The 25,756-nt window shown below is 42.8% G+C and overlaps 1 protein-coding gene across 2 annotated transcripts in view; it reads left to right on the top strand.

Annotated features, from left to right (window-relative positions):
* raph1a (Ras association (RalGDS/AF-6) and pleckstrin homology domains 1a) overlaps positions 1–25,756 on the top strand; it is an 84,711-nt gene that overhangs the window by 51,096 nt on the left and 7,859 nt on the right. The window contains exons 5-14 of one of the 2 annotated variants that reach the window (XM_066641177.1): positions 365–1,002; positions 6,246–6,320; positions 13,699–13,776; positions 17,834–17,993; positions 20,164–20,285; positions 21,106–21,171; positions 21,343–21,486; positions 24,364–24,474; positions 24,954–25,052; positions 25,144–25,264. In XM_066641177.1, coding sequence (XP_066497274.1) covers positions 365–1,002; positions 6,246–6,320; positions 13,699–13,776; positions 17,834–17,993; positions 20,164–20,285; positions 21,106–21,171; positions 21,343–21,486; positions 24,364–24,474; positions 24,954–25,052; positions 25,144–25,264 — 1,614 coding nt within the window. The remainder of the gene's footprint in view (positions 1–364; positions 1,003–6,245; positions 6,321–13,698; positions 13,777–17,833; positions 17,994–20,163; positions 20,286–21,105; positions 21,172–21,342; positions 21,487–24,363; positions 24,475–24,953; positions 25,053–25,143; positions 25,265–25,756) is intronic. The other variant, XM_066641178.1, reaches the window with a different exon arrangement.

Here is a 25,756-nt window from a genome sequence, read left to right as displayed (position 1 = left end):
TTTAATGGACTCTCCCAATAATTGATTTAAAGTTATTTCAACATCTTTGTGCTCACTCATAATTTAATTGTATTTTCATTGAGCACTCCACACTCAATCACAGAAAAAACAGCACAAGCTGCTGTTATTGTGTCTCCTTCAGCAAAAGACTCACTTATGCTCATTTATTCATAGCAAAATAAAATGCTTTGGAAGTTTTTCAAACGGGTTGTACTCTGTCGTTACATGTGGGAAACACTGCTCTCACTGAGGCTATAAACCAATGACCCATATAAAAGTGGAGGCAGAACAAAAACTATGACTAATGCCATGGTTTGCGCCCCTGAATAATGTGTTGTTTTTTTTTCCTCTGTGTGTCCCACAGAGGCTTTGAACCAGGGGGACTCTGTGGATCTAGACTCTCTCATGGCTGACCTGTGCTCCATCGAGCAGGAGTTGAGCACTGTTGGGAAGCCCAGTGGCTCATCCACCCGCCTGGGTCTGCCTGGAGACGTCAAGATCCGGCAGAAACCTCCGGCAGGTCGCAGTCACAGCACTAAGCAGGCAAGTGGAGGGGGCAGCAGCGGAGGAGGCAGCAGCAGCAGCAGTGGAGGCAGTGCCAGCAGCAGCACCCGGGTGTCCCCTGCCTCCACTGTGAGGGTGGGGGGCAGCGGCCATAGCCGACCAACCTTGGCCTCCAACTTCTCCCTGGATGACATCACTGCCCAGCTGGAGCGAGCCTCACAGAGCATGGATGAGGCAGCCCGCCAAAGCACTGCCTCCTTTACCTCCACTGCTTCAGCCCCATTTGCCTCTTCTACCACACGTAGACCCACACACCACCATCACCGCCGCACAGGCTCTGTCGGCACTGTCAGCGAACATGAGGCCCGGGCTATCGTCCACTCGTCTCGCTCCAGCATCAACTCTGCCTCTGCGTCCAGCATGGACTCACTGGACATGGATAAACCCAGGCCGGCGGAGCAGGACGGCCTGCAGGAGCATGGGCAGCCAAGCACAGAGGTAAACTTAAACCAGGGGTGCTTGTACACTTTGGCATGTGGGATACACTGGTCACAATTTCTCCATACTTGAAGATACACACACACACCATTAGAATAAGTCCTGCTCATATTTCAGTTATTATTATAAACTTCTTAGGTTTAAATGCAGAATACAGGCAGTGAAACAACAATATACACTACCATTCAAGACTTGGAAAAGCATCTAATAAATATATTTATACAGCAGTGCGCAGAAGTCTAAAGCAGCACAAACATAATGATAAATGCAGTAAAAGTATTATGTGTTTATTTTAGTTGTAAGTTTTGTAATATGTAGTAATATGAAGGTGAACACTTGGGAGAACACAGTTCTGGTTTGTGACCTTTTAAACCAGTTATTGCAACATTTGGAAAATTCCCTCAGAAGCAGTTAATTTAATGTAATGAAGACTTGATCAGATGGACTGTTATTGGATGGCAATTATAAATGTTAGTCTTCCTAGAAGAAAATAATTAGATTATATACACGGTGGCGCAGCAGTTAGGTGTCGCAGTCACACAGCTCCAGGGGCCTGGAGGTTGTGGGTTCGAGTCCTCCTCCGGGTGACTGTCTGTGAGGAGTGTGGTGTGTTCTCTCTGTGTCCGCGTGGGTTTCCTCCGGGTGACTGTCTGCGAGGAGTGTGGTGTGTTCTCCCTGTGTCCGCGTGGGTTTCCTCCGGGTGACTGTCTGTGAGGAGTGTGGTGTGTTCTCCCTGTGTCTGCGTGGGTTTCCTCCGGGTGACTGTCTGTGAGGAGTGTGGTGTGTTCTCCCTGTGTCTGCGTGGGTTTCCTCCGGGTGACTGTCTGTGAGGAGTGTGGTGTGTTCTCCCTGTGTCCGCGTGGGTTTCCTCCGGGTGACTGTCTGTGAGGAGTGTGGTGTGTTCTCCCTGTGTCTGCGTGGGTTTCCTCCGGGTGACTGTCTGTGAGGAGTGTGGTGTTTTCTCCCTGTGTCTGCGTGGGTTTCCTCCGGGTGACTGTCTGTGAGGAGTGTGGTGTGTTCTCCCTGTGTCTGCGTGGGTTTCCTCTGGGTGACTGTCTGTGAGGAGTGTGGTGTTTTCTCCCTGTGTCTGCGTGGGTTTCCTCCGGGTGACTGTCTGTGAGGAGTGTGGTGTGTTCTCCCTGTGTCCGCGTGGGTTTCCTCCGGGTGACTGTCTGTGAGGAGTGTGGTGTGTTCTCCCTGTGTCTGCGTGGGTTTCCTCTGGGTGCTCCGGTTTCCTCCCACAGTCCCAAAAACACACATTGGTAAGTGGATTGGCGACTGAAAAATGTCCGTAGGTGTGTGTGAGTGAATGTGTGACTGTGTGTGTTGCCCTGTGAAAGACTGGCGCCCCCTCCAGGGTGTATTCCCGCCTTGCGCCCAATGATTCCAGGTAGGCTCTGGACCCACCGCGACCCTGAACTGGATAAGGGTTACAGATAATGAATGAATGAATGAATGAATAGATAATATAAGATTATTAAAATTGATATTTAAAATTGTTTGTAAATGAGCACAGTGTTGCACATATTTTTTCTATCTCTGCACAACAATAACTGGTTCAGTATATACTCATAAATACAAGATTGACTATGTATTAGCATCATTTAGGCAATTATCTGCTATAAAATGTGTATTGTGCTAATGCAAGCAATGATTTAAAAATGTTGACTGGTGATTCCTTGCTTTTGAATGGTAGTGTATAAAAGAATGTGTACCATTTATTGGAACATATTGTAAATGTTTAAACAGCACAGTTTATCATACCCTTTTAATTTGTGTGTGTGTGTTTGTGTGTCTTCGGTGCATTTAAGTGTACACATTCTATTTTTATATTATCTATTTAGGAAAGGTTTTAGATATGAAGCATCTCATGGGATTGTCCTGGATCTCAAACATTCACTTAATCACTCACTCAGATACACACATGCACACGTTTGTATTCACTCATTCACAGTTAGAACCTCACCTCAAGGGACTCACAGGGGAGTGGTGTTTGCATCACTTAAATCAAATATAATTTATATAAATATTGTGCAGATATTTCATCCACTGTGTGTGTGTGTGTGTGTGTGTGTGTGTGTGTGTGAGAGAGAGAGAGAGAGAGAGAGAGAGAGAGAGAGAGAGAGAGAGAGAGAGAGTGAGAGAGAGAGAGAGAGATGTTCAGGTTCATAAATAAACAAGTGCTCTAAGGTGGCTCCATCACACATTTTTTCATTCATTCTTCATCCCAACAGCAGCTGCCTCTCCAGCCCTGTGTATTTACAACATTGTTGTATTAAAACACTTTAGTCTTCAGTGACACTTGGACACTGCTGACCACATCACTGGATCCTGGATAAACAAGAGCTGGATTTGAGTGTGATTTTTAAGGAATAAATTGCTAAAAGATATTTAATATATATTTTTTAAAGACAGTGCATATCTGCTGATGTCAGGGCCGATTTATACAGTCATATGGAACCATGTGAGAGACTGGTGAATCACATTTTCTACAATAAAACACACTTATGCACAAATAATATTTACAGAATTTAATACAATGTTGACATCATGCTGTAAATACTGGACAGGTAAAATATTATATTTTAAAATTAGGGTTTGTTAAATGTGTGCAATATCAACAAAACATATATTAGAAGTGTTTACATTTTTCATACCAATGTGTCAAACATAAAACAGATATTTTAGTTCTGCTTTTCATATTTAAACACCCGGTGCCATAATGAAATTATAACAATATCTTGTTTTCAAATGTGTCTTCAAACAAATCAAACGTTCACAGCTAATTTATTGAGGCAGAATTAAGCGCCATGTTAGCCACTGTTAACACTTTGCCGATCAAGATGTCGGGGCAGTGCAGACGGCAAGTAAAGACAGAAAATGAAGTCGACTGTAGTTTATTGAGTGAGAGAAAGCGAGAGGCTGGAGGTTAAAAGTGGCTCAAAACGAGGCTCTCAGAGATACTGAGATATATGTGAGCTGAAGAGCTCCAGATGTGGAGATTAGTCTAAGCTTCAGGTCTGCACTTGCCTGTCCCAAAGGCCAGAAATCTACAGTAAAGCTGCTTTCTCTGTGCTGCACACTTGATTATATAAATATATATTTGGCTGCTGTACTGTAGTTTTCTCCAGTTTTTGGCTTTTGCAAATGTTTACACTTGCACTTGACCCAGATTTTCTAATCTGTAGAACTCTGGTGAATCTGGTGAATTTAATGATACTGCATTCTAACAAATCTCAGCAGAAGGCCTCCCAGTGAGGTGAAATTACATGTGAGCAAAGGCTTTGATGCTGGCAGCTTAAAAGTGTGTTTTAAAACATCAACCATTTCACTGCAAGACTGCTAGAAAGAGTCTATACACGAGCTCAGATTAAACCCAGATTAGACTGCTTTATGTGTAACTGCCTGTAATCCATCATGTGTTCGCTGTGTAAGGAGACAGATCTTTCAGGGTTTTTCATTTTGAAGGTCTATTCTCGTGCCTGAGTGTGTTTGTGTATGTGTGGACATATACACATTCAGTTCTACTATCTAAAACACTAATTGGCAGTTTAAATAATTTATTTTGCAATAAATAGCAACATACTAAGCACTGGACTAATGTACAGGGGTTGGACAATGAAATTGAAACGCCTGTCATTGTAGTGTGGGAGGTTTCATGGCTAAACTGGAGCAGCCTGGTGGCCGATCTTCATTAACTGCACATTACACCAGTAAGAGCAGGGTGTGAAGGGTTAATTAGCAGAGGGTAAGAGCACAGTTTTGCTCAAAATATTATGGGTGACATACCAGAGTTCAAAAGAGGACAAATTGTTGGTGCACGTCTTGCTGGCGCATCTGTGACCAAGACAGCAAGTCTTTGTGATGTATCAAGAGCCACGGTATCCAGGGTAATGTCAGCACACCACCAAGAAGTACGCAACACATCCAACAGGTTTAACTGTGGACGCAAGAGGAAGCTGTCTGAAAGGGATGTTTGGGTACTGACCCGGATTGTATCCAAAAAACATAAAACCACAGCTGCCCAAATCACGGCAGAATTAAATCTGCACCTCAACTCTCCTGTTTCCACCAGAACTGTCCGTCGAGAGCTCCACAGGGTCAGTACACACGGCCGGGCTGCTATAGACAAACCTTTGGTCAATGCCAAACATCTGTTTCAATGGTGCAAGGAGCGCAAATCTCTGATGAGTCCACCTTTACTGTTTTCCCCACATCCGGGAGAGTTAAGGTGTGGAGAAGCCCCAACGAAGCGTACCACCCAGACTGTTGCATGCCCAGAGTGAAGCATGGGGATGGATCAGTGATGGTTTGGGCTGCAAAATCATCGCATTCGCTTGGCCCAATACTTGTGCTAGATGGACACGTCACTGCCGAGGACTACCGAACCATTCTGGAGGACCATGTGCATCCAATGGTTCAAACATTGTGTCCTGAAGGCGGTGCCGTGTATCAGGACGACAACGCACCAATACACACAGCAAGACTGGTGAAAGACTGGTTTGATGAACATGAAAGTGAAGTTGAACATCTCCCATGGCCTGCACAGTCACCAGATCTAAATATTATTGAGCCACTTTGGGGTGTTTTGGAGGAGCGAGTCAGGAAACGTTTTCCTCCACCAGCATCACGTAGAGACCTGGCCACTATCCTGCAAGAAGAATGGCTTAAAATCCCTCTGACCACTGTGCAGGACTTGTGTATGTCATTCCCAAGACGAACTGACGCTGTATCGGCCGCAAAAGGAGGCCCTACACCGTACTAATAAATTATTGTGGTCTAAAACCAGGTGTTTAAGATTCATTGTCCAACCCCTGTATGTACGTATACGGTCATATTCTGCTCAAGTGAAATATATTTTTGATATTGTAACTGAAAATAAATCACATTCTCTACAGAAAACACACTTAAATATAGCGTTTCCTGTGACGTGTGATTACTTCAGTGTATAAACAATAATGCTGTTCTCTGCTGAGGATGTGTAGTTATTTTCACATAGAAAATAAACAAAATACATAATTAAACATCACAAACATATTAAACATATCATTTTCATTATTACACAGATGAACTGCAAATAATGTCATATCACTATCTGGTTAGTATAAGGTTGTTGCGTCACATTGACCTGTGACTACCTGCTTAACCATCTATGCTTTCACAGATTTCCCGTGTATATCATCGATAATCAATGCACTGATGTCTCACTGACGTCTTTTTCTCTCTCTCTCTCCTGCTCAAAGCACTCGTATCTGGACAGGGAGACTTCTCTGATTCTGAAAAGCATTGCAGGAAAGCCCTCTCACTTGCTGACAAAGGTGACGCCTTGATTTCCTTCTTTTCCTGCATGTGATCGCTCTCTGCTGGTGGCTTTCTAACCCCACATTGCACAAAACGGTTATCCTTGCTTGCCTACATTTCTCCTTGTTTAATTGTTTTCACCCTATTTTCTCCCAAGTTTTGAGCCCTTGGACATTAAGCCTGCTGAGAATCACACAGTGCCACTTATCTGGGAGTGTGAAGGTTAGCGTGTATTTCCTCCAAGATATGTGAGGCCAGCCACTGTTTCTTTTTGAGCTCAATATGCTTATAGCTGGTCACCAAATGAGAGCGTTATATGCCCAGTTCTGTTTTATTAACTAGCAGACAGCATTGGCTAGCATCACGCTCTGGTATGGGGAAGAGGGAGGGCCATCCTAACAATCCAGAAAGAGCAAGGCCACTTGAGCTCATCTCAGGCATGATCAAGGATCCAACTCATGGTCTCCCAAAGGTAGGGCCAAAGCTTAGACAGTGCACCACTGAGGAGCCCCTTGATTTACAAGTACAGTGAAGTCTTTGGTCTATAGTCTAATTTTTTGCCTTGCATGTTGGCAACCTTTGTTGTTTTGCCCCTTATCCTGACCCATTCAGAATATATTAACCAGTAATATTAATAATAATGGATTCACATGCTTGTGTGCATGGTGTTTCTTGAATTTTGATTTACATTATAGCTGGTTTGCGGTTTGCTGTTATAGCCTTCTTGTAAGGTATTGTCATTGATGGTCATAATGCTAGACACAAGTCATAAAAGCCATATAATGGGATGCAAAGTAAGTGTCCATTTCTGAAAAGTGTTGTGATGACAGCAGCTAGAAGACCACTCAGGAGTGAAGAGGAGGAGTGTTGTCTAGCACTATGACTGTTTGCTCAGTGTTGATGTGTAAAGCATGAATGTGCATGTGTCAGCACCCCCAGTGATGGCTCAGCATCTCTGAGCTGCAAGTGAAAAATGAAACTTATTCCAGTGTCCAGCTTTTCAAAGATACTTTAATTGCCTTTGGGTATTTGTGTTTGTTTATCTATAAATATATGATACTGTGCAATCAAAGACTAGCTTTCATTTTTTTAACTTCTAGTCAAGACAAGTCGTGGAGTAATTCCAAACCAGCAGCATCTTTGTTTAATTTAAAATGTTCTTGCTTTTTATTTTTATACATTTATTTTAACATAGGGTGGCACGGTGGTGTCGCAGTCACACAGCTCCAGGGACCTGGAGGTTATGGGTTCGAGTCCTGCTCCAGGTGACTGTCTGTGAGGAGTGTGGTGTGTTCTCCCTGTGTCTGCGTGGGTTTCCTCCAGGTGACTGTCTGTGAGGAGTGTGGTGTGTTCTCCCTGTGTCCGCGTGGGTTTCCTCCGAGTGACTGTCTGTGAGGAGTGTGGTGTGTTGTCCCTGTGTCTGCGTGGGTTTCCTCCGGGTGACTGTCTGTGAGGAGTGTGGTGTGTTATCCCTGTGTCCGCGTGGGTTTCCTCCGGGTGACTGTCTGTGAGGAGTGTGGTGTGTTCTCCCTGTGTCCGCGTGGGTTTCCTCCGAGTGACTGTCTGTGAGGAGTGTGGTGTGTTCTCCCTGTGTCTGCGTGGGTTTCCTCCAAGTGCTCTGGGGTTTCCTCCCACAGTCCAAAAACACACGTTGGTAGGTGGATTGGCGACTCAAAAGTGTCTGTAGGTGTGAGTGTGTGAGTGAATGTGTGAGTGTATGTTGCTTTGCGAAGGACTGGTGCCCCCTCCAGGGTGTGTTCCTGCCTTGTGCACAAGTAGACTCCAGACCCACCGCGACCCTGAATTGGATAAGGGTCCAGTTTGACATCTACTCACCCACAGAGATTCTGTGGATATTTTGACTGGAAATTAAAGAGTGAAAGCTGGTCTCAGTTTACAGTGCTGTCATAACAAAACCTCGTAACTCAATGATTCTATGTTAAACTCAGATGCCATTTTTAAAATCTGCCCTTTATGTTGTGTAAATGTTTCATTATGAGTAGACCAATAGAAATTGCCCACAATTACATGAAATAAAATCATGTTGCTTTAACCTGCATTAAAATTTAGGAAATTATGTCCCTCCTTTGTAAAGATGAGGTTGTGTTATGTCACTTATGGTCTGTTTTTATGAGAAGGAAAATTGTTAAAGAGGGTGTCAAAAGGATTAAGATTTAATTATTTAAAAATGTTACATAATTTTTTTTCTCCTTTCTTTTTGCCACCAGGTAAAACCTTTTTTTAAGTTGTATTGTATTATTGCTTGTTATCAGGAAATCAGTGCTGGGTTGTATTTTGGCGGTGGTGAATTTGTTGTTACAGAGTGTGTTAATAATAGCCCCTATGGCTTTATATGTGACTGGTCATTACCAACACCTCAGATGTAATGTCTCCAGCAGGCAGGTGGTGAGCAGGTCTCAGGCAGTGTCTCTGTGTGGTTGAACAACAGATGGAACTGTGGAGTGGATCAGGTTTCATCAGTGGAACAAAAGACTTCTTACTGTTGCAGATAACATCACTGACAGGGCACTGTTCAGCAGTAATGGAATCTTACACAGTTCTTTAAGAACTCGTGTTTAAGTCTTATCCTCTAATATGATGGAAAAGTAGCTGTTAAAATACATTTAAATGCCCTTTTCAAATGACACCTACCTTGCATTTCCTTGCACACTCAGTAATATTTACTATATGGTTTTAAAGGTGCATTGCCCTCTGATTGTGTGGAGTGAGGTGCAGAAGGGAGAGGGGCGAGGTAGAAAAGTGAGGTAGATGAGTAAGGCAGACAAGGGAGAGGGGCGAGGTAAACGAGTGAGGTGGAGAAGGGAGAAGGGCGAGGTAGATGAGTGAGGTGGAGCAGGGGGAGGGGCGAGGTAGACAAGTGAGGTGGAGCAGGGAGAGGAGCGAGGTAAACGAGTGAGGTGGAGCAGGGAGAGGGGTAAGGTAGACGAGTGAGGTAGAGCAGGGAGAGGGGTGAGGCAGACGAGTGAGGTGGAACAGGGGGAGGGGCGAGGTAGACGAGTGAGGTGGAGCAGGGAGAGGGGTGAGGTAGACGAGTGAGGTGGAGCAGGGGGAGGAGTGAGGTAGACGAGTAAGGTGGAGCAGGGTGAGGAGCGAGGCAGATGAGTGGGGTGGAGCAGGGAGAGGGGCGAGGTAGACGAGTGAGGCGGAGCAGGGAGAGGAGCGAGGTAGACGAGTGAGGTGGAGCAGGGAGAGGAGCGAGGTAGACGAGTGAGGTGGAGCAGGGAGAGGGGCGAGGTAGACGAGTGAGGTGGAGCAGGGAGAGGAGTGAAGTAGATGAGTGAGGTTGAGCAGGGAGAGGGGCGAGGTAGACGAGTGAGGCGGAGCAGGGAGAGGAGCGAGGTAGACGAGTGAGGCGGAGCAGGGAGAGGAACGAGGTAGACGAGTGAGGGGGAGCAGGGAGAGGAGCGAGGTAGACGAGTGAGGTGGAGCAGGGAGAGGGGCGAGGTAGACGAGTGAGGTGGAGCAGGGAGAGGGGCGAGGTAGACGAGTGAGGTGGAGCAGGGAGAGGAGCGAGGTAGGCGAGTGAGGTGGAGCAGGGAGAGGGGCGAGGTAGACGAGTGAGGTTGAGCAGGGAGAGGGGCGAGGTAGACGAGTGAGGTGGAACAGGGAGAGGAGCGAGGTAGACGAGTGAGGTGGAGCAGGGAGAGGGGCGAGGTAGACGAGTGAGGTGGAGCAGGCAGAGGGGCGAGGTAGACGAGTGAGGTTGAGCAGGGAGAGGGGCGAGGTAGACGAGTGAGGTGGAACAGGGAGAGGAGCGAGGTAGACGAGTGAGGTGGAGCAGGGAGAGGGGTGAGGTAGACGTGTGAGGTGGAGCAGGCAGAGGGTTGAGGTAGACGAGTGAGGTGGAGCAGGGAGAGGAGCGAGGTAGATGAGTGAGGTGGAGCAGGGAGAGGGGTGAGGTAGACGAGTGAGGTTGACCAGGGAGAGGAGCGAGGTATATGAGTGAGGTGGAGCAGGGAGAGGAGCGAGGTAGACGAGTGAGGTGGAACAGGGAGAGGAACAAGATGAGTGAGGTGAAGTAGAAAAAGGAGAAATATAAAGCAGTGAGATCAGTGAGGTTAAGCGGGGAGAGGGTCACTGCGGTGCATCTTGCTGTAATGAGGCTGGGAGCAGATGGGGTCAGAGCAAGCGCTGCTGATAGAAACAGTTGCTGCTTGTGTCCTGATGATCCTCATTGTTTAAAGGTTTGTGGAGACCTCCTCATCCAACATTTTTGAAATAAAGTCTTTTTATAGGAAGTTAATTTTTTTTTGTTACATTACAACATTTCTGTGCTGATTTAATGTCATTCAGCCATAAGGAGGTGAGAGAGGTCAGGGGCTGATGTTAGATGAGTCCTGTGTCACGCAGTGTACTTCCAGGTTAAGACACACTTTAGTGGCGTGTGTTTAAAATAAGATTCATGGAGTATTTCTTTGAGGAGCAGAAAGCAGTTTCCAGATTGAGATAAAATAGAGTTTTGCAATTTTCTTCACCCTGAATTCATCCTGGTGGCTGAGTGTGCCGGTGGTATGTGGGATAGCAGTGGTTAGTTGGTTGCTGATTTGGTGTGGTCTGTTGTGTTTGGAATTAGCCACTCTTTAGGGGGGTGCGGTCAGCTGAGTGAATGCAGGGTAAGAGTGCAGGCTCAGCGCTCTTAATCCTCTTTAAACTGGGAGCAGAGCTTCATCACTCAGCCTTCCATGAACACACAAAAACGCACACACAAGCTTTGCTACAGCTGTCTTCCGGCAGAGAAAACCACCCGCCTTTCATAGTTGATTGGTTACTCAATATAAACATTGCCCCCAGCTGTGTCATGGATCATAGATCTAAGAGGTGAATGAATTATTTGCTTACAATGTTCTCTTCTTTCATTCTGTATATTTTCAGACTCCTTCCTTGCTTATGGTGCCTTAGGTTTGTCTCAGACTTTCACAATTTTACGAAAGATCTGCTACATTCTGCTTCTTGTTCCTCGTAAAGATAAAAGTAAAGCTTTTCCGGGAAAGCTTTACGATGTTAGAACACTGCTGTGTTTGATAGCACTTTATTGGCATGTAGTTTTAAAAACATTAGCGAGGTCAGATACTGGTGTCTGATCAGTTACGTACGCTGCTTTTCTTTAGTTGCTCTGTTTAATCCTTTGAGTTTGCAATGGAACCTTTCCTTTGAGGTTCCATGTTAGTTAAATATCACCTCCTGGTGTCCTACATTGTGTGTGTGTGTGTGACAGAGAGAGAGAGAGAGAGAGAGAGAGAGAGAGAGAGAGAGAGAGAGAGACAGCTAGAACGAGAAGGAGATAATTCTGATCTTTCCTCATCCATGCCTCAGGCACAACACCTGGTCAGGACCACTCCTCTCTGCCCTCCTGCTGCCCAGACACCCCCCCCCCCACACACACACACACACACACATGAGTTCAGAAGTGTGCTGTTACAGCAAGACCAAGACCACCAGTCAAAGTATTTAATCAATATTTTAATTAGTTAATCGATCGGCACATCCCATCTGAGCACTGTTCTAGTTTATGATGTGTCTACTTTTAGGACGGCAGCTGATTGTTGCTCCAATTATCAACTTATTTCCGTTTGGTTTAAACATGGGATTGATTCTGTGCCTGAAAACAGTTTTCATTTTTGCTTAATAGCAGTTTTGACCAGAAATGATATGAATTAAAGCCTGATTTTGTCACACTGCTGTAAATCACGAATTACTGTGAATATTTTATAAATAATAGAGATGTGTCTCTGACTCTGTGTCATTTTACCACTGTGCAGTGTGATAATTCCACCCCTACACAGTTTGCCCCAGTGACCTGCTTTATACAGTATATGTAAATATCAGTAAAAATATCAGTAGAAAAAGACCTGCCACTGCTTTGTTGGCAGAAACAGAAGCTCTTTATTAATGAAGTAATGTAGGTCACTGTTGAATAGAGGCAAGTGTAATATTTCTCTTAAAAATAATAAGCTTGTCTGTATCAGCAATATGTCTGATGCCGTAATGCTCAGAGTGTCTGTTATTAAATTGATAAATGGTGAGATAAGTTGTAATCCTTGCTTAAATCTGAATTAATGTTGGGGAAATCCCATGACTGTTTATGTCTGGCTCCATTTGTGGATACTAAGGGGCTCTGGGGCTGTGGGTCTGTGTATTAGCAATAGCACAGAGGGCAGATTTTATTACTGCGTTTGGGGTGCTGCTAAGAGGCTTTGCTTTAATCCCTCATTTACCATTTTGTAGTTAAAAAGAGGAGCTCCTGTTTTTGGGGTGGAGATGATGGTGATGATGATGATGATGTATTCGTCTGGTCTGAGATTGAGCTGATTGAATAGCCATAGATTGTGGTCTTCCCTTGCATGTGTGTGTGTGATGTGTATATATGTATGAGAGAGAGAGAGAGGGAGAGAGAGAGAGAGAGAGAGAGAGAGAGAGAGAGAGAGAGAGAGAGAGAGTAAGATGCCTGCCCCTGTGTGTGCTCAGGACAGAGAGGATAATACACTTTGATTCGGCTCGTTTCCCAAGCCTGCTTCACAGCTGTCGCTGTCATAAGGAAACACACACACACACACATCTCACACATTCAGAGCACAAGGATGGCTTTAGATTGTGTCACTGGGAGAAAATGAAACAGGCTCAGTCAGTTGGTTAGTGTGTCTGACAGAAAAGGGGCAGGCTTACAGCTTTGTTTGTGTTTGAGTGTGAGAGGAGTAGACTACTAAGGTTGGTCTGGAACGCCCCCCTCCCCTCCTGTGCCTGTTGTGACTATGTGTGTTGCTGTGTTGGAAGGATCTCTTGCTATCAGTTGGCTGAGGATTTCCCTCCCCTCCGGCTGGACATTAGTGATATAAAGAATTTGATGGCCTCCAGTTATTCTCAGCTCGTTGTTTACACTGGATAGACGGCTACTCCGTTCGTTCTGGGATGAGCGAGAGAATGAGGATTCTTATTCTGCTGTGGACAGCTACACCTTCTAGAGGAATCCCTTGCTTTTTGCTGATGCGTCTAGAATTCAGAAGATGAAGATGCATTAAAACAAGCAGGTTGCTCGAATCTGCTGAGGAAAATCTGCAGTTGGACCTTCGAAAAGATTCCTGATGCAAATCCAAAGGATTTTTACTAGCAGCATATATGGAGATCAGCCGGGCAATATTTACACACACATTGTTCTTTGGCTTTCAGCAGTTTAGTGCCATTCTTTGGATCTAAAACGTCAGAGACACTGCCTGGTTGGATGAACCTGTAATCACAATGGCTTCTTGCTGGAGAAGTCAGGTACTGCAGGAATGTGTGGTTATAAAAGGGAAAGGAGAACATCAGGGCAGTGTGATGTAGATTTTTATACAGTTTAATTATTCACCTGTGAATGTGTGTGTTTGTGATTATGTGTAGGAGGAGCAGGCTGCCAAGCTTAAGGCAGAGAAGATACGTGTAGCCCTGGAGAAGATTAAGGAGGCACAGGTTAAAAAGGTGAGATTTCTCATCAACCGTACCTGGATTTACAAAAACACCCCAAACATTTCTTTCTTTATTTATTTATTTCATTTGTGTCCCGCTGAGGTTCAGATATGTGTATTGTACATGACCGTTCTCCAGCCTCTCTTCCTCCTTTAAAGACTGAAATATGTAAATGTGCCTCCGTTAACCAATTCTGGGTGAAACACTTCTTATAACTTCAGTGAGAAATAGTAGGGCTGATATTTAAATCACTAAAACAGTTCATTCTTGACTCATTTGCAGCAAAGGTTTCATCAAATGTATCAATCTTTATGAACTATTGCAGTCATATTGTTTTCTTGAAGACAAACTGGGTTCATAATATGGACCCTTTAAACACCTGTGTGCACTCAATACATCACTGCTTTCCTGATAAATGTAACTTTCTAAAAACAGCTTTACTCAAAAAGGAAAAGGCTTACCTTGAAACAAATGGGTTTTACTGTAATCAGTTGTATTTTACGTCATTGTAGACTTTCTTTTGGTTCATTTATGTAAAGGGCTGCTGTCATTTTAGATGTGAAAACTAAATAAAATACAAAAAACAATTGATGCCAACCGATACAATTCATAAGTGGTATTGACCGAACACGTGGAAGCCCCTTGCCTTTGAAATTTGTACGCGTGTTACACACTTTGCGCATTTTGCCACTGTGATGTAGCAGATAACATCAGTAACAGTCAGCTTCTGCTGTGGTAACTTATTAGCATGTTGGGTTTTTTTTCCCTGCACAGATGCAGCATGGGGAAAGCAGAAATAGGTCATTGCAGTATGCATCCCATTAAGAGGCTGGATCAAAGCACAGGAGAAATCTTCATGATTTTTAAGCACGTTTTGACAGTGGATTGTAGGTCTGTTACATGCATTTTGCGCATGGATTTCTATTTTTAATACACTCCTGTTTGGAAGTAACTAAGTATTTCATGGAAAAAATATTTGGAAAATACTAAGTGCTGTATTCACTGTGTCTAAATGTCATGATAAATTAACAGGTACAAATGCTTCAGAATGACATTCAAGGAAATCTTACTGTGTTTTGGAGCTCAAGGTTGTGTCATACTGTGAACTGTTTCAGGTCATATTTGTTTGCCCAGTAGCTCAGTGTAAGCACAAACTAATGATGTGTGACTAACAACAGGGTCATGTTGATGCCAGAAACACGGGCAACATGACCATTCCACACATGGAAGGGATTAAACTAGTTTCTGTGCAAACTAATGGGAACATGTTTACATGCTAGTGTCCATTTGCTCAGTGTGTGTGGGTCAGTTGTCCAGATGCATTGTTCTGGGTCAGGTCAGTGTTACAGAACGCATAGCTCTTTGAATCTCCATGGGCCTTGAGTGGAAGTGTTCTAAAATGGCATTTAAAGTCCACTTAAGTAGGATATGAATGCAAGCATGCAGGGAGTGTCAGGATTACTGCCAGCCACTCCACAGGGCCCTGGGAGACAGCGGAGTGGGCACGTGCCGGTTGACCTTAGATAGGACTCAAAGAAAGTCTGCTACTAGCCTGCCGTAATCTGGCTTTCAACCCCAGCTCTTAACCTGAAAACCTGAGCGCACTCGCGATCATAGTTTAATCTCAGCGTCTTTCACTTATGCACTGGTCCTTTATATAGCTGTCATATATATGGTAACAGCAGCAGCATGTTTGAACCAATGAGTGAAACAGTTCATATTTCTCATATATATATACACTCAGCAGTGAGTCCTCAATGACTGTAACATCTCGTTCTTACTCTCATTTATGTAATTCATGTATTTTTGTTTTAGTGGAGGCTCTGAAGAGGAATGGGAGCTTAGCACTTTTATTATGCTTATGTTGTTTTGTTACCAGTTTATTTAATGAAACCTAGGTCTTCTACAACCAATGTACAGAGCAAATGTTGCTCTGGAAAGTATTTAAAAGTTGTAAAGTAGGATTTATAACTATATTATTTGGTATTTTTTATATCCTTTGAATAATTAGCTACTGTATTAAAGGTTAAAGAGTCCTGCTGCTGATGGTTTAGTGTCCACCAAAACACACACACTCTTCTTTACCTGAATATTCTGAAATGTTAATTATATGTTACTTATTATAAGGCTCTCAGTGGTGATTTTAAATAACACTTTGATAATGTTTAGACACAACTTTAAAAAGCTTTTATTTTTTAACAGCATTTTAGAAAAAATGTGTAGGACTTTCTGGAATTATCTTAGTAGCTTTTTTTCATATATCGTAAAGATAGAAAGTACTGTTATACCAGATACTGCATTGTTAGTCTGTATGTTAGTATGCACTGATCTGAAGTATGTGACATACTCTAAGATGTCCTACAGGTGTTCTGTAATAGACACTTCTTTTATTTATTTAATTAGTTATTTATTTCTGTATATGCTTCTTAAACTGCAGGATACTGAGACTCTGATCCATGCTTTTGGTTTTTCATGCGTTATTCACAGGGTTACAGAACCACAAATGACAGACTAAAGCTTATTCTTTATGCTGCAGTGAGAGTATTGACCCACACACAAAAAAGAGAGCATTTAACATCTGTTTTAGCTTCATTACACTATCTGCCTGTCTCGTGTAGAACTGATTTTACAGTTTTCTTGTTGGTTTATAAATGTCTTACTTGACTATCACCTACGATCATCACAGAATATTTGATAGAATATTTTCCATATCATAATTAAAATTCCTAAATTCCTGTGAGGTAAATTCTGCATCACTAAATAGTCCCAGGATGCACAAAAAACTGGTGAAGCAGCTGTCAGTTGCTACCAGTTAATATTCATCAGACACCATCTTTTACTAGTTTTAAAAAGCATCTAAACATTTTTATTTAACTTAATTAAAAATATATATTTGTATTTAACTTAGCATTTTCTTAGTAACAAGATTGTTGTCCTCGCAAACAGTGCCATAGAATCACTATTGACTTTTTAATTTGAGCTGTTTTAAGTTCCTGTTGATTGGTGTGTGTGTATTAGCGGAGACAGCTGTGTCTTACTTTAATTTAAGGAGTCGTGTAGAGAGGATCAGCTTGGCACATTGTCACACACACTTAGTGAAGTCTTCCACTGAACCACAGATGGGGACCTGAGGTGTGTGTGTGTGTGTGTGTGTGAGTGGAGGAATATACATGATTTTTTATGGTGCAGTCAAAACAAAAATGTGGAAGTTAACTTCAGTAACTTCAGGGGGAGGCTTTATACTCTTTAAAACGTAGCAGTTTATTTCTCTCTGATTGTGACTCTGAATGAGAAAAGCCCACATTTGTAAACAGAGATCAGAATGTAAATGGAACGTACATAGTGTAGTGAGCTCATGTGCTTTTCTGTGGGGGTCTGTGTGTGTACAGAATTCCTGCATTTTTTAAATGGGTTGCGTTTATATGCTTTAACATGCGTTTTTTAAATGTTTGGTAGTGGTATGTCTGCTGAATTGGATAGCCAGCCTCTGTCCATCCGTGTAGTAATGAAACTAGGTCAGTGTGTGTGTGTGTGTGTGTGTGACAGTGAGAGAGAGACAGGGAGAGGAGCTGGTTTATATTATTTCATCTATGACTAAAGTGGATTTTGGAGCTTTTGTCTGTCACTGAGGCTTTTGTCCGTGCTTGGCTGAGATGAAAAGATGCCCAGGGTGTGTTCACTAGACCAGATCATCCACCAAAACGTCATAAAGCCAGTGCAAAATACATACAAGTCAGTAGTTGAAACCCTGGAATGTCTTTGTTAAAACATTAGTGAAATTTCACCCAGGTTCTCTGACTGTTCGCCGCCATGTTGGACTGAAGTAGGCAGGCTTTGTCTCGAGACGGTGTTTTGTAGACTGTAATTGACCTTGGTAATATTATGAGTAATGTTTAATGTGTCATTTTCAAAAACACACCACTAAATTGCAAACCCGACCAAATTTGTTTTAACTGAGTGTATACTTCTCTCACCGAATACAGTAAAAACGACAGTATTATCCCATTTCTATTATTTGGTTATGCCCTGATATGTGTATAATGCTGTCTCTGCTGTTTCTTCTGGTAAGCTGGTGATACGGGTGCACCTTTCTGATGAGAGTTCCAAAACCATGATGGTGGATGAGAGGCAGACGGTGCGTCAGGTGCTGGACAGCCTGCTGGACAAGTCTCACTGTGGCTACAGCCTGGACTGGTGTCTAGTGGAGATGATCAGCGAACTACAAATGGGTGAGTGAACCCCTCCTACTCCTGCACACAAGCTGCTTTAAACCCCACCCAGTTTGTGCTTTTTAATTTACAATATTCTTCAAAAACCTGGTACTGGTCCAGTTGGGTGTGTTAGCCCGTAGCAGATTAGCAGAGAGACTCAGTGCATTTCTGAAATGCCAGTAGGATTAACCAATGCAATCATAGATGCTGGAGGAGGGGCAGCAGAAATCGAGGGAGATGAATTTTGCTTAGTACAATATCAGTGGAGGACATTCAAGCATTCAGCGCTGCTATTTAATCTCAGAATATACCGCATAAAACTGAAAAACCATGTACGTTTATTAATGACTTAAGGGAAATCGTTCTGTCAGTGTCTCTGTCCATCTTATTAGTACTCTTTTCCCTCTCTCTCTCTCTCTCTCTGATGACTAGACAGTTAGTCACACTGCTGTAGTGTGTGTATATGCGGCTATGTTCTGGCTCCAGTTATCTTTGCTCTGCTTTGTATATGTAGGTCTGGAGCGATCATGCATATGAACCTAACCTACATCTCCAGGGCTTCTGCTCACTCTTGCAGAGGCTTGTTAGAAAATAGAAAAAGAGGCAGAAGCAAGGAAAGGAGATGTGGTCACAGAAATATTGTATAATTTTTTGAACCTTTATATAACCAGGCAATTCCTTAAGAACAGCTTTTTATTTACAGTTTAAATGTAATTTCTTATTTTACTGTAACATTCAAATAAGGCTGATATACTGTGTGTATATTTGTCATGCAAAGAATCTCCGTTAATGTAATAGCTCTGATACAATGGTTTTTGGGGGACTTTGCTTTAGGGAGTGTGTATTTGCTCAGGTGAAATGTCACTTTCTCTGGCATGAGTCCCGCAAAGTGACAGAATGGAGTTTAATCCCAGTATTAGGATCAGGAGTGTAAAGGATTGTTAATTCCTCAAGAGTTTTTAATCACCTAATGGATTGATGGCAGTAATCCTTCAGATTAGGGATTTTACCATTTCCATTTTCAATTCATTAGGTCAGCAGCTTTGCCAAAGCGTGGGCTCATATCAAGGTTTTGTGTCGTCATCACCTCTGGGGATTATTTAGCCATTGTTTTTCCCCAATAAATTAGTTATGTTTGGGCTCTCAGGTGGGTTTTAGCTTTATAGGCAGTGGTTTAGAAGTGTTACGCCCAGCCCTCGCTGGATTGGTCAAGTGGGTCATAATTTGTTATGTAAGGTATCAGAATCGATTACGGCATAGACTGTGTTTCTCTCGGATTACAGCTGGAATGCAGTTAATGAGAGTTTGAATTGTGGCTATCGAGAGGTTGAGATGGAGTTGTGTAAGCGTCTGTTGCCTAGATGTGGGGTGTGTTTGGAAGTGTGTAAGTGGTTGAAAAGTGAGTTGGGTGCCCTGTGTTGCAGTCTGAGAGGAGAACAGTGTCAGCAGTGCTTACTGTAATTCAGATAAATGTCACTGTCACTTTCTCTAACAGGCTGTGGGAGCTCCTGTGTGTGAGAGTGTGCCCCATTAACTGGCCTTTCTCTCAGGCCCAGACGTGGACTGCTGCACAAAAGAGCATTGCCCCATCATTTTCACAGTCAAAATGCCTTTCCGCCTTTAGTTTTTGATACTGGAGAGACTTAGGTTTTCTGAGTTTCAGAAAGTAGATGAAGATTTGTTTTTTTTAGAACGCAGGTCAGTGCACTACATGCTAAAATACAAATTTTAACGTCCACATTCATTGATACACACTCGTACAACGTCAGCAGAAAAAGAGCTACATTAGACTATTGTGGGCTAAAGTGATATACATTTCCCAGGACTTGTGGAGTGCTTGTGGAGCAAGGGAACTGAATTCTCTCGAGTGATGGAGCATCATTCATTAACAACAGCAATAACTGGTGACCCAAATCTTATTATCCGACAGCAATATTTGACCTCAGTCAAATCAATATTCATGCTGTTGTGGCTGAATGCCATCAGATTCTTAGAGCAATATCCCAATATCTGGTGTAAAACATTCCCAGAGGAGTGGAAGCTGGGAGAACGTTCTCTATGAATCCCTTTAATTTCAAAAGAAGGCTTGGCTGTGCAGGTGTCCATGTTTGTTTCTGCAGCGGTTCATGTTTCATGTCTCTCTTGTCCTGATTGTATCCTTTTCATCCTGTTTTTTACGGAATTCCAGAGCGGATCTTTGAAGATCATGAGAACCTGGTGGAGAACCTGCTAAACTGGACCAGGGACAGCACCAACAGACTAATGTTTATTGAACGCATTGAGAAATACGCCCTGTTCAAGAACCCGCAGGTAAGATAAGGATTTGGACAGACGTTTACTTGCTGGAATGGGTTTGAGTTTCATGGAGTTATCACCTGTTCAGGAGTTCAAAACAGTCTTTTAGTAAAAGCATTCCAATCTAATACTTGGGGCTTACTAAAACATTAGAAGAATAGAGCTAGATGTTGTTCCTCCGGCACAAGACCCTCATCCCCGTCTCTGACCCTCATGCTATATCAGCGGTTATAAATATCAGCGATTGGATCCAAGCCTAAACTGATATCTGAATTTAGTGAATATTTAAATGATAAGAAGTTGGCAAATTTTTGGCCTGCCTAGGGGTTTCCAAACCTGACTTCTAACAATCAGCAATAAAGTTTATTTTCATTGTAAAATCTGGCAAATAAAACTCAGCCAACTGCAGTTTAATATGCTAAAAGTAGCCACTGTTATTATATGTATTATTTACCTATTAAGGCATTTTTTGTGTAGTGGATATAACCTGTATTTGCCATTTAAGTGTGATGTAAGTAGGTCAGCAGGGGGTTAATTCTGAGAGTGACTGAATAATTGATATGACATGAGGTTCAGGGAGGTAAGTGCTGTCTGGCTGATGTCTCCAAATGATCTGAGAATATTTATGGGATTGTTCAGCTACGTCTAGCCGGGCAATTTGCAGAAATTACTCCCTGAAGTTACTGAGGTGCTTTGCCATTTTTATTTGCATCCATGTGGTGAAACAAATCCAGAAAGACTGGGTTTTGTTTAGCTGAGACACATTGTCAGGTGCAGGCAAAATATTATGTTGTTGTTGTCATGGGACCTAATCCAAGCTCCTCCACTTTTTCAGAACTATTTGTTGGGGCGAAAGGAGACATGTGAAATGACAGACAGGAATAAAGAAGCTCTGCTGGAGGTGAGGGATTGTGTGGACACAGTTATTTCCTATGAAACACACAAACACACATGCTCTCAGTCAAGCTGTTAGACAGGTTGACTTATTGAGGACACATCAGAGCATAGAAATGTTGAGATGTAGATGTTGTGGGTGGTGTAATTCTATGTGCGTTTTTGTGTCTGCTTGCAGGAGTGCTTTTGTGGCAGCTCCATCAGTGTGCCTGAGATGGAGGGAGTGCTCTGGCTCAAGGAGGATGGTAAAAAGTCTTGGAAGAAGCGCTATTTCCTTTTACGAGCCTCCGGAATATACTATGTGCCAAAGGGCAAACCCAAGGTCAGTTTTGCCACTGTCTCACCAGTCCCTCTCTCTCTTGCATACACATTCCTTATTTCTTCATCTGTTATTCTCTCTCTCACCATTCTCCTGTACATGGATAACCAATTCAGTTACTTTCTCGTCTGCCCAGATATGAACAATGAATTGTGTTGACTCCTACATGCGCACACACACACACAGACCGCTCTTACTGCTGACACATACACATATACATGGCAGTGTTAATTATTCATATGCAGCTAGAGATCAGTTCTACACAGAATACCAAAAGAGTCCTTTTGTGTCCTTCAAATGCTTTCAAAGACCATGTCTCCCTGAAACGTTAAGGTAGTATTGCTAGAAGGCTGTGTTAATATTTAATGCTGGGGTGGGGGAAACGGTGCTGTACAATGAAATATGAGTCTGAAGCATGTTGTGTATAAGCATATGATTAGAACTAAAGGGTCCAATCAGTGAAGATGTGTCTGTCCTTTTAATCCCAGTTCCACTCACCTCCAGATGTCACAGTCAACAGCAGCACAACATATTCTCACCATCAAGACACAGTATTATGTGTAAACACGTTCAACACATATATGAAGTATAAGGCAAGCTCATGCCCTGACACACATTACCATTAATGCATGCATTAAGCTTGCACCATAAGACCAAAACACCAGTACAGCGATTATATTGCTCGATATTATGATGACCTTATGTCTGATAATATATTAAAAACACCAGTGTTTGCAATATTCGCTAAAATGATTTACATTCATACCATTACATGAATGCCTTGGGTGATCAAACTACACACAAAATACATGGCCAAGGTTTTTTTTTAGCATACAACAAAGCACTGGTTTCAGAGAGCTAATTGACATATTTCAAGCATTATGTCCTGAACAACACTGCACAACATGTAAACAAGTAGATATGCACTTCCAACATTGCCTGATATATCAAGGGTGTTAGATTGAGTCTGTCATGTGTGTGGCTGTTTTAAAGCATGGTATTCTGTATGGGATGCTATTTTGTTTGAAATTCTATAAACGTAGTGCCTGAATGTACTTATTAGAAGGGTGTTTGGACAGTTTTGGACATGCTATATATAAATATAGATTGGGTAGAAAATACAAGAACATTTGCTATGCCCAGGGCTCCAATCTAACCCCCACATCTGCTGTCCATCTGCCCTGCTGATGCTTAGGCTGCTACATATTCAGCTCATTTCATGTTAGCCCTGCCCACAGAGCATATGTGATTACCCTGATTCTGGATTTGTGCATACTGGACTTCTGTGGACTTAAATAAGGCTAAGGACAACACTGACCGCTAATGTAGAGCTCCCTCTGCTGGATGTATTTGCAGATTCTAAGAGAGTACCTTAAAAGTTAAGCTGGGTAATATTTCATAGGTAAATTATATGAAACCTACAAAAGGCCTTCATAAAATACACTTAAACTAAAGCCAGGTTCCAAGTCCAAGTTCCAAAGCACAAATATAGGCGGACATAACACGTAGACATACTAGACAGCAGAGACGGACAGGAAATATAAGTATAGTGGTGTGTGTTGTCCATGTCAGGTGGTCTGTAATGTGCGCCCCCTCCCCACCAGAAACTAGCCATGGATTGTACGTGGAGTATGATCATGTGCTTCCTCTTGAAGCGGGCAAAAATTTCCTTTCTCTTGTTGACATTTAGTGACAGGTTGTTATTTTCACACCAGACATGGTGTTGCTCCATATCCTCTCTGTAGGCCGAGTTGCTGTTGTTGCTGATGAGGCCCACTACTGTGGTGTCGTCTGTGAAACTGATGGTGTGGTTCGAGTTGTGCTTGGCACAACATTCATGTGTAATCAGAGTGAACAATTGAGGGCTCAGAGCACAGCCCTGGGGATGATGATGGATTTAGAGTTGTTTATTTTAAATCATACTCTCTGGGGTTTGTGAGGAAGTCCAGTAACGAGTTACACAGTGGGTTGTCAATGCTTAGTGGGACGTGTTTTCTTACCGAGTGCTGGGGGATGACCGTATTGAAAGCTGAGCTAAATTCTGTGAATAGTTATGTAAAGAGTATCCACACCAAACATGCATTTATTTATTAACAATATCTTATCTTATTCTCAAATGGGCTATTCTCAGATGAAGTGCTGCTAATGTAGTATCATCAGTGGAGAGGTTAGGGTGGTATACTAACTTCATTATGACAGGACTGAGTTCTACAGGGCTGTATTCATTGAGTACTTATTGCAGTGGTGTGACAGTATTGGCCTTGAAGCATGGGGGGAACAATGGCTCGGACCGGGGCGTTGTTATAGATGTCTGTGAGGACGTGCATCAGTTGGTCAACACATTCTCTGAGTGCACACCCTGGTATGTTGTAAAGTCCTGTAGCTTTCTGTGGATTGACCCTGTGTACTGTCCCATGGTCATCAGCTGGGCCGAGCATTTCCTTTTCCAGACTGAAAGGGGCTTTCATTGTTGTGAAAATGTACTTTTCCTCTAACTGACTGAAGTTGTCAAGTTGAGTGTGTTGAGGAAGTCTGTGTTGTCATCCCTGGGTGTGGGTGGGGACCTGTAATCTGTGATGGGCTTCATGCCTCGCCACAAACACCTGGGGTCTTTCAAGTCACATTTAAGACACTTATTCTAATAGCTATGTCCTATCATCAACTTTGTCCCTGTGATCTGGAAGAGCTGTAGAGACCTTTTTGTTTGCTGTCATATCACTTAAAACACCACGATACAGCCCTGTTTATAAATAAAAGGCCTTTATAAATGCTTTTGAAACTTTATTGTCATGCAGCATTATGGACACTGCATTATTTTTGTGTTTGAATGAGACATTTACTTCTTTTGTGACTTATTCTCATGTTTCTTGTCCATTCCAGGCTTCTAGGGACCTGGTGTGCTTCTTACAGCTGGATCATGTGAATGTGTATCTGGGGCAGGACTACCGTAGCAAATACAAGGCTCCAACTGACTATTGCATGGTCCTCAAGGTACAGATATTTCAAACGTGTGATTAACCTCTGTATTACTGTGTGCCTGAGTGCATTACATAAAATTGATGTCTGAGGGGAACCCACTTATGGGTGTCCACTCTTTATTACCAACTCAATGGTTGTGCCATACCCATATATTTATAATTATATTTCTATTATAGGGGGAAGGGCTCTATTTACAGTTTGATGGGGCCAGTTAGGAAAAATTAATATCCAGAGACCTTAATACTGTGAGAGTGTCGTCTAATAAACTACAACCTTCGTTTTAGCTGTTATTGATGAAGCAGAGCTTAAACATTTTTGTTCTAAGATATCCTAGCTTAGCACGGTTTGGGTTTACATGTGTTGCATGATGTTGAATCATATTGTGACTGTGCTGCAACCTAGAGGATTGTAGAGGTGTGACAACTTAATAGAACCATTACAGCTGATGTATCACATAAATGTGTATAACGTGTTCTGGTTTCCTTGTGCAGCACCCTCAAATTCAGAAGAAATCTCAGTACATCAAGTACCTGTGCTGTGATGATATCAGAACTCTACACCAGTGGGTGAATGGAATACGCATAGCAAAGGTAACTGCTCTGTTACAGCCAGCAAACTTTGTATTTTTTGTTGTTGTTGTTGTTGTTGAAGTAACCTATCTGATCTGATGTTTGTGTACAGTATGGAAAACAGCTGTATCTCAACTACCAAGAAGCCATGAAGCGCACAGAAGCTGCCCATGACTGGTCATCTCTGTCCAGCTCCAGCATCAAGTCCGGCTCTAGCTCCTCCAGTCTACCAGGTGAGACTCTGAGTGATGCTGGGCTGGACATTATTGGGTGGGCAGTGTGGCAGAAATGTAACATTGATAGTAATAAATGATGCTCAGGGATGATACTATCACCTGTGGCTGGGATTTCAGGAAAGCAACTTTGGCCTTGCGCATTCTGAGTGGGTGGATGGCCTTCACTCTTCACAATGCTAACAGTTATTATAATTTCATTGGTAGCAATCTGGAAATATGTCATGGCAGGCTTCACCTCAGATGGAGGCATGTTCTAGCCTGGCCCTTACCAGCTCGGTGGCATCAGTGATTGGGGGATACTGGCAATGACTACAAAACAGGAGAACAATCAAACATTAAATATATAAAGATAATGGCATAATATAATTATATCAGAGCAGTTACTCCTTGCTACTACTAGTAGTAGTAGTATTCACTGCTTTTTGGCTCATAAATCTCTATGGGGCCCAAAATTATTTTGTCCAATTTTTAAATAATCCTTTTTGTCCT

This window comes from Hoplias malabaricus, chromosome 12 (assembly GCF_029633855.1).
Source record: "Hoplias malabaricus isolate fHopMal1 chromosome 12, fHopMal1.hap1, whole genome shotgun sequence".
Taxonomy (NCBI): Eukaryota; Metazoa; Chordata; class Actinopteri; order Characiformes; family Erythrinidae; genus Hoplias; species Hoplias malabaricus.
The sequence above is the reverse complement of the archived record's forward strand: the minus strand, read 5'-3'. Positions and strand labels throughout refer to the sequence as shown.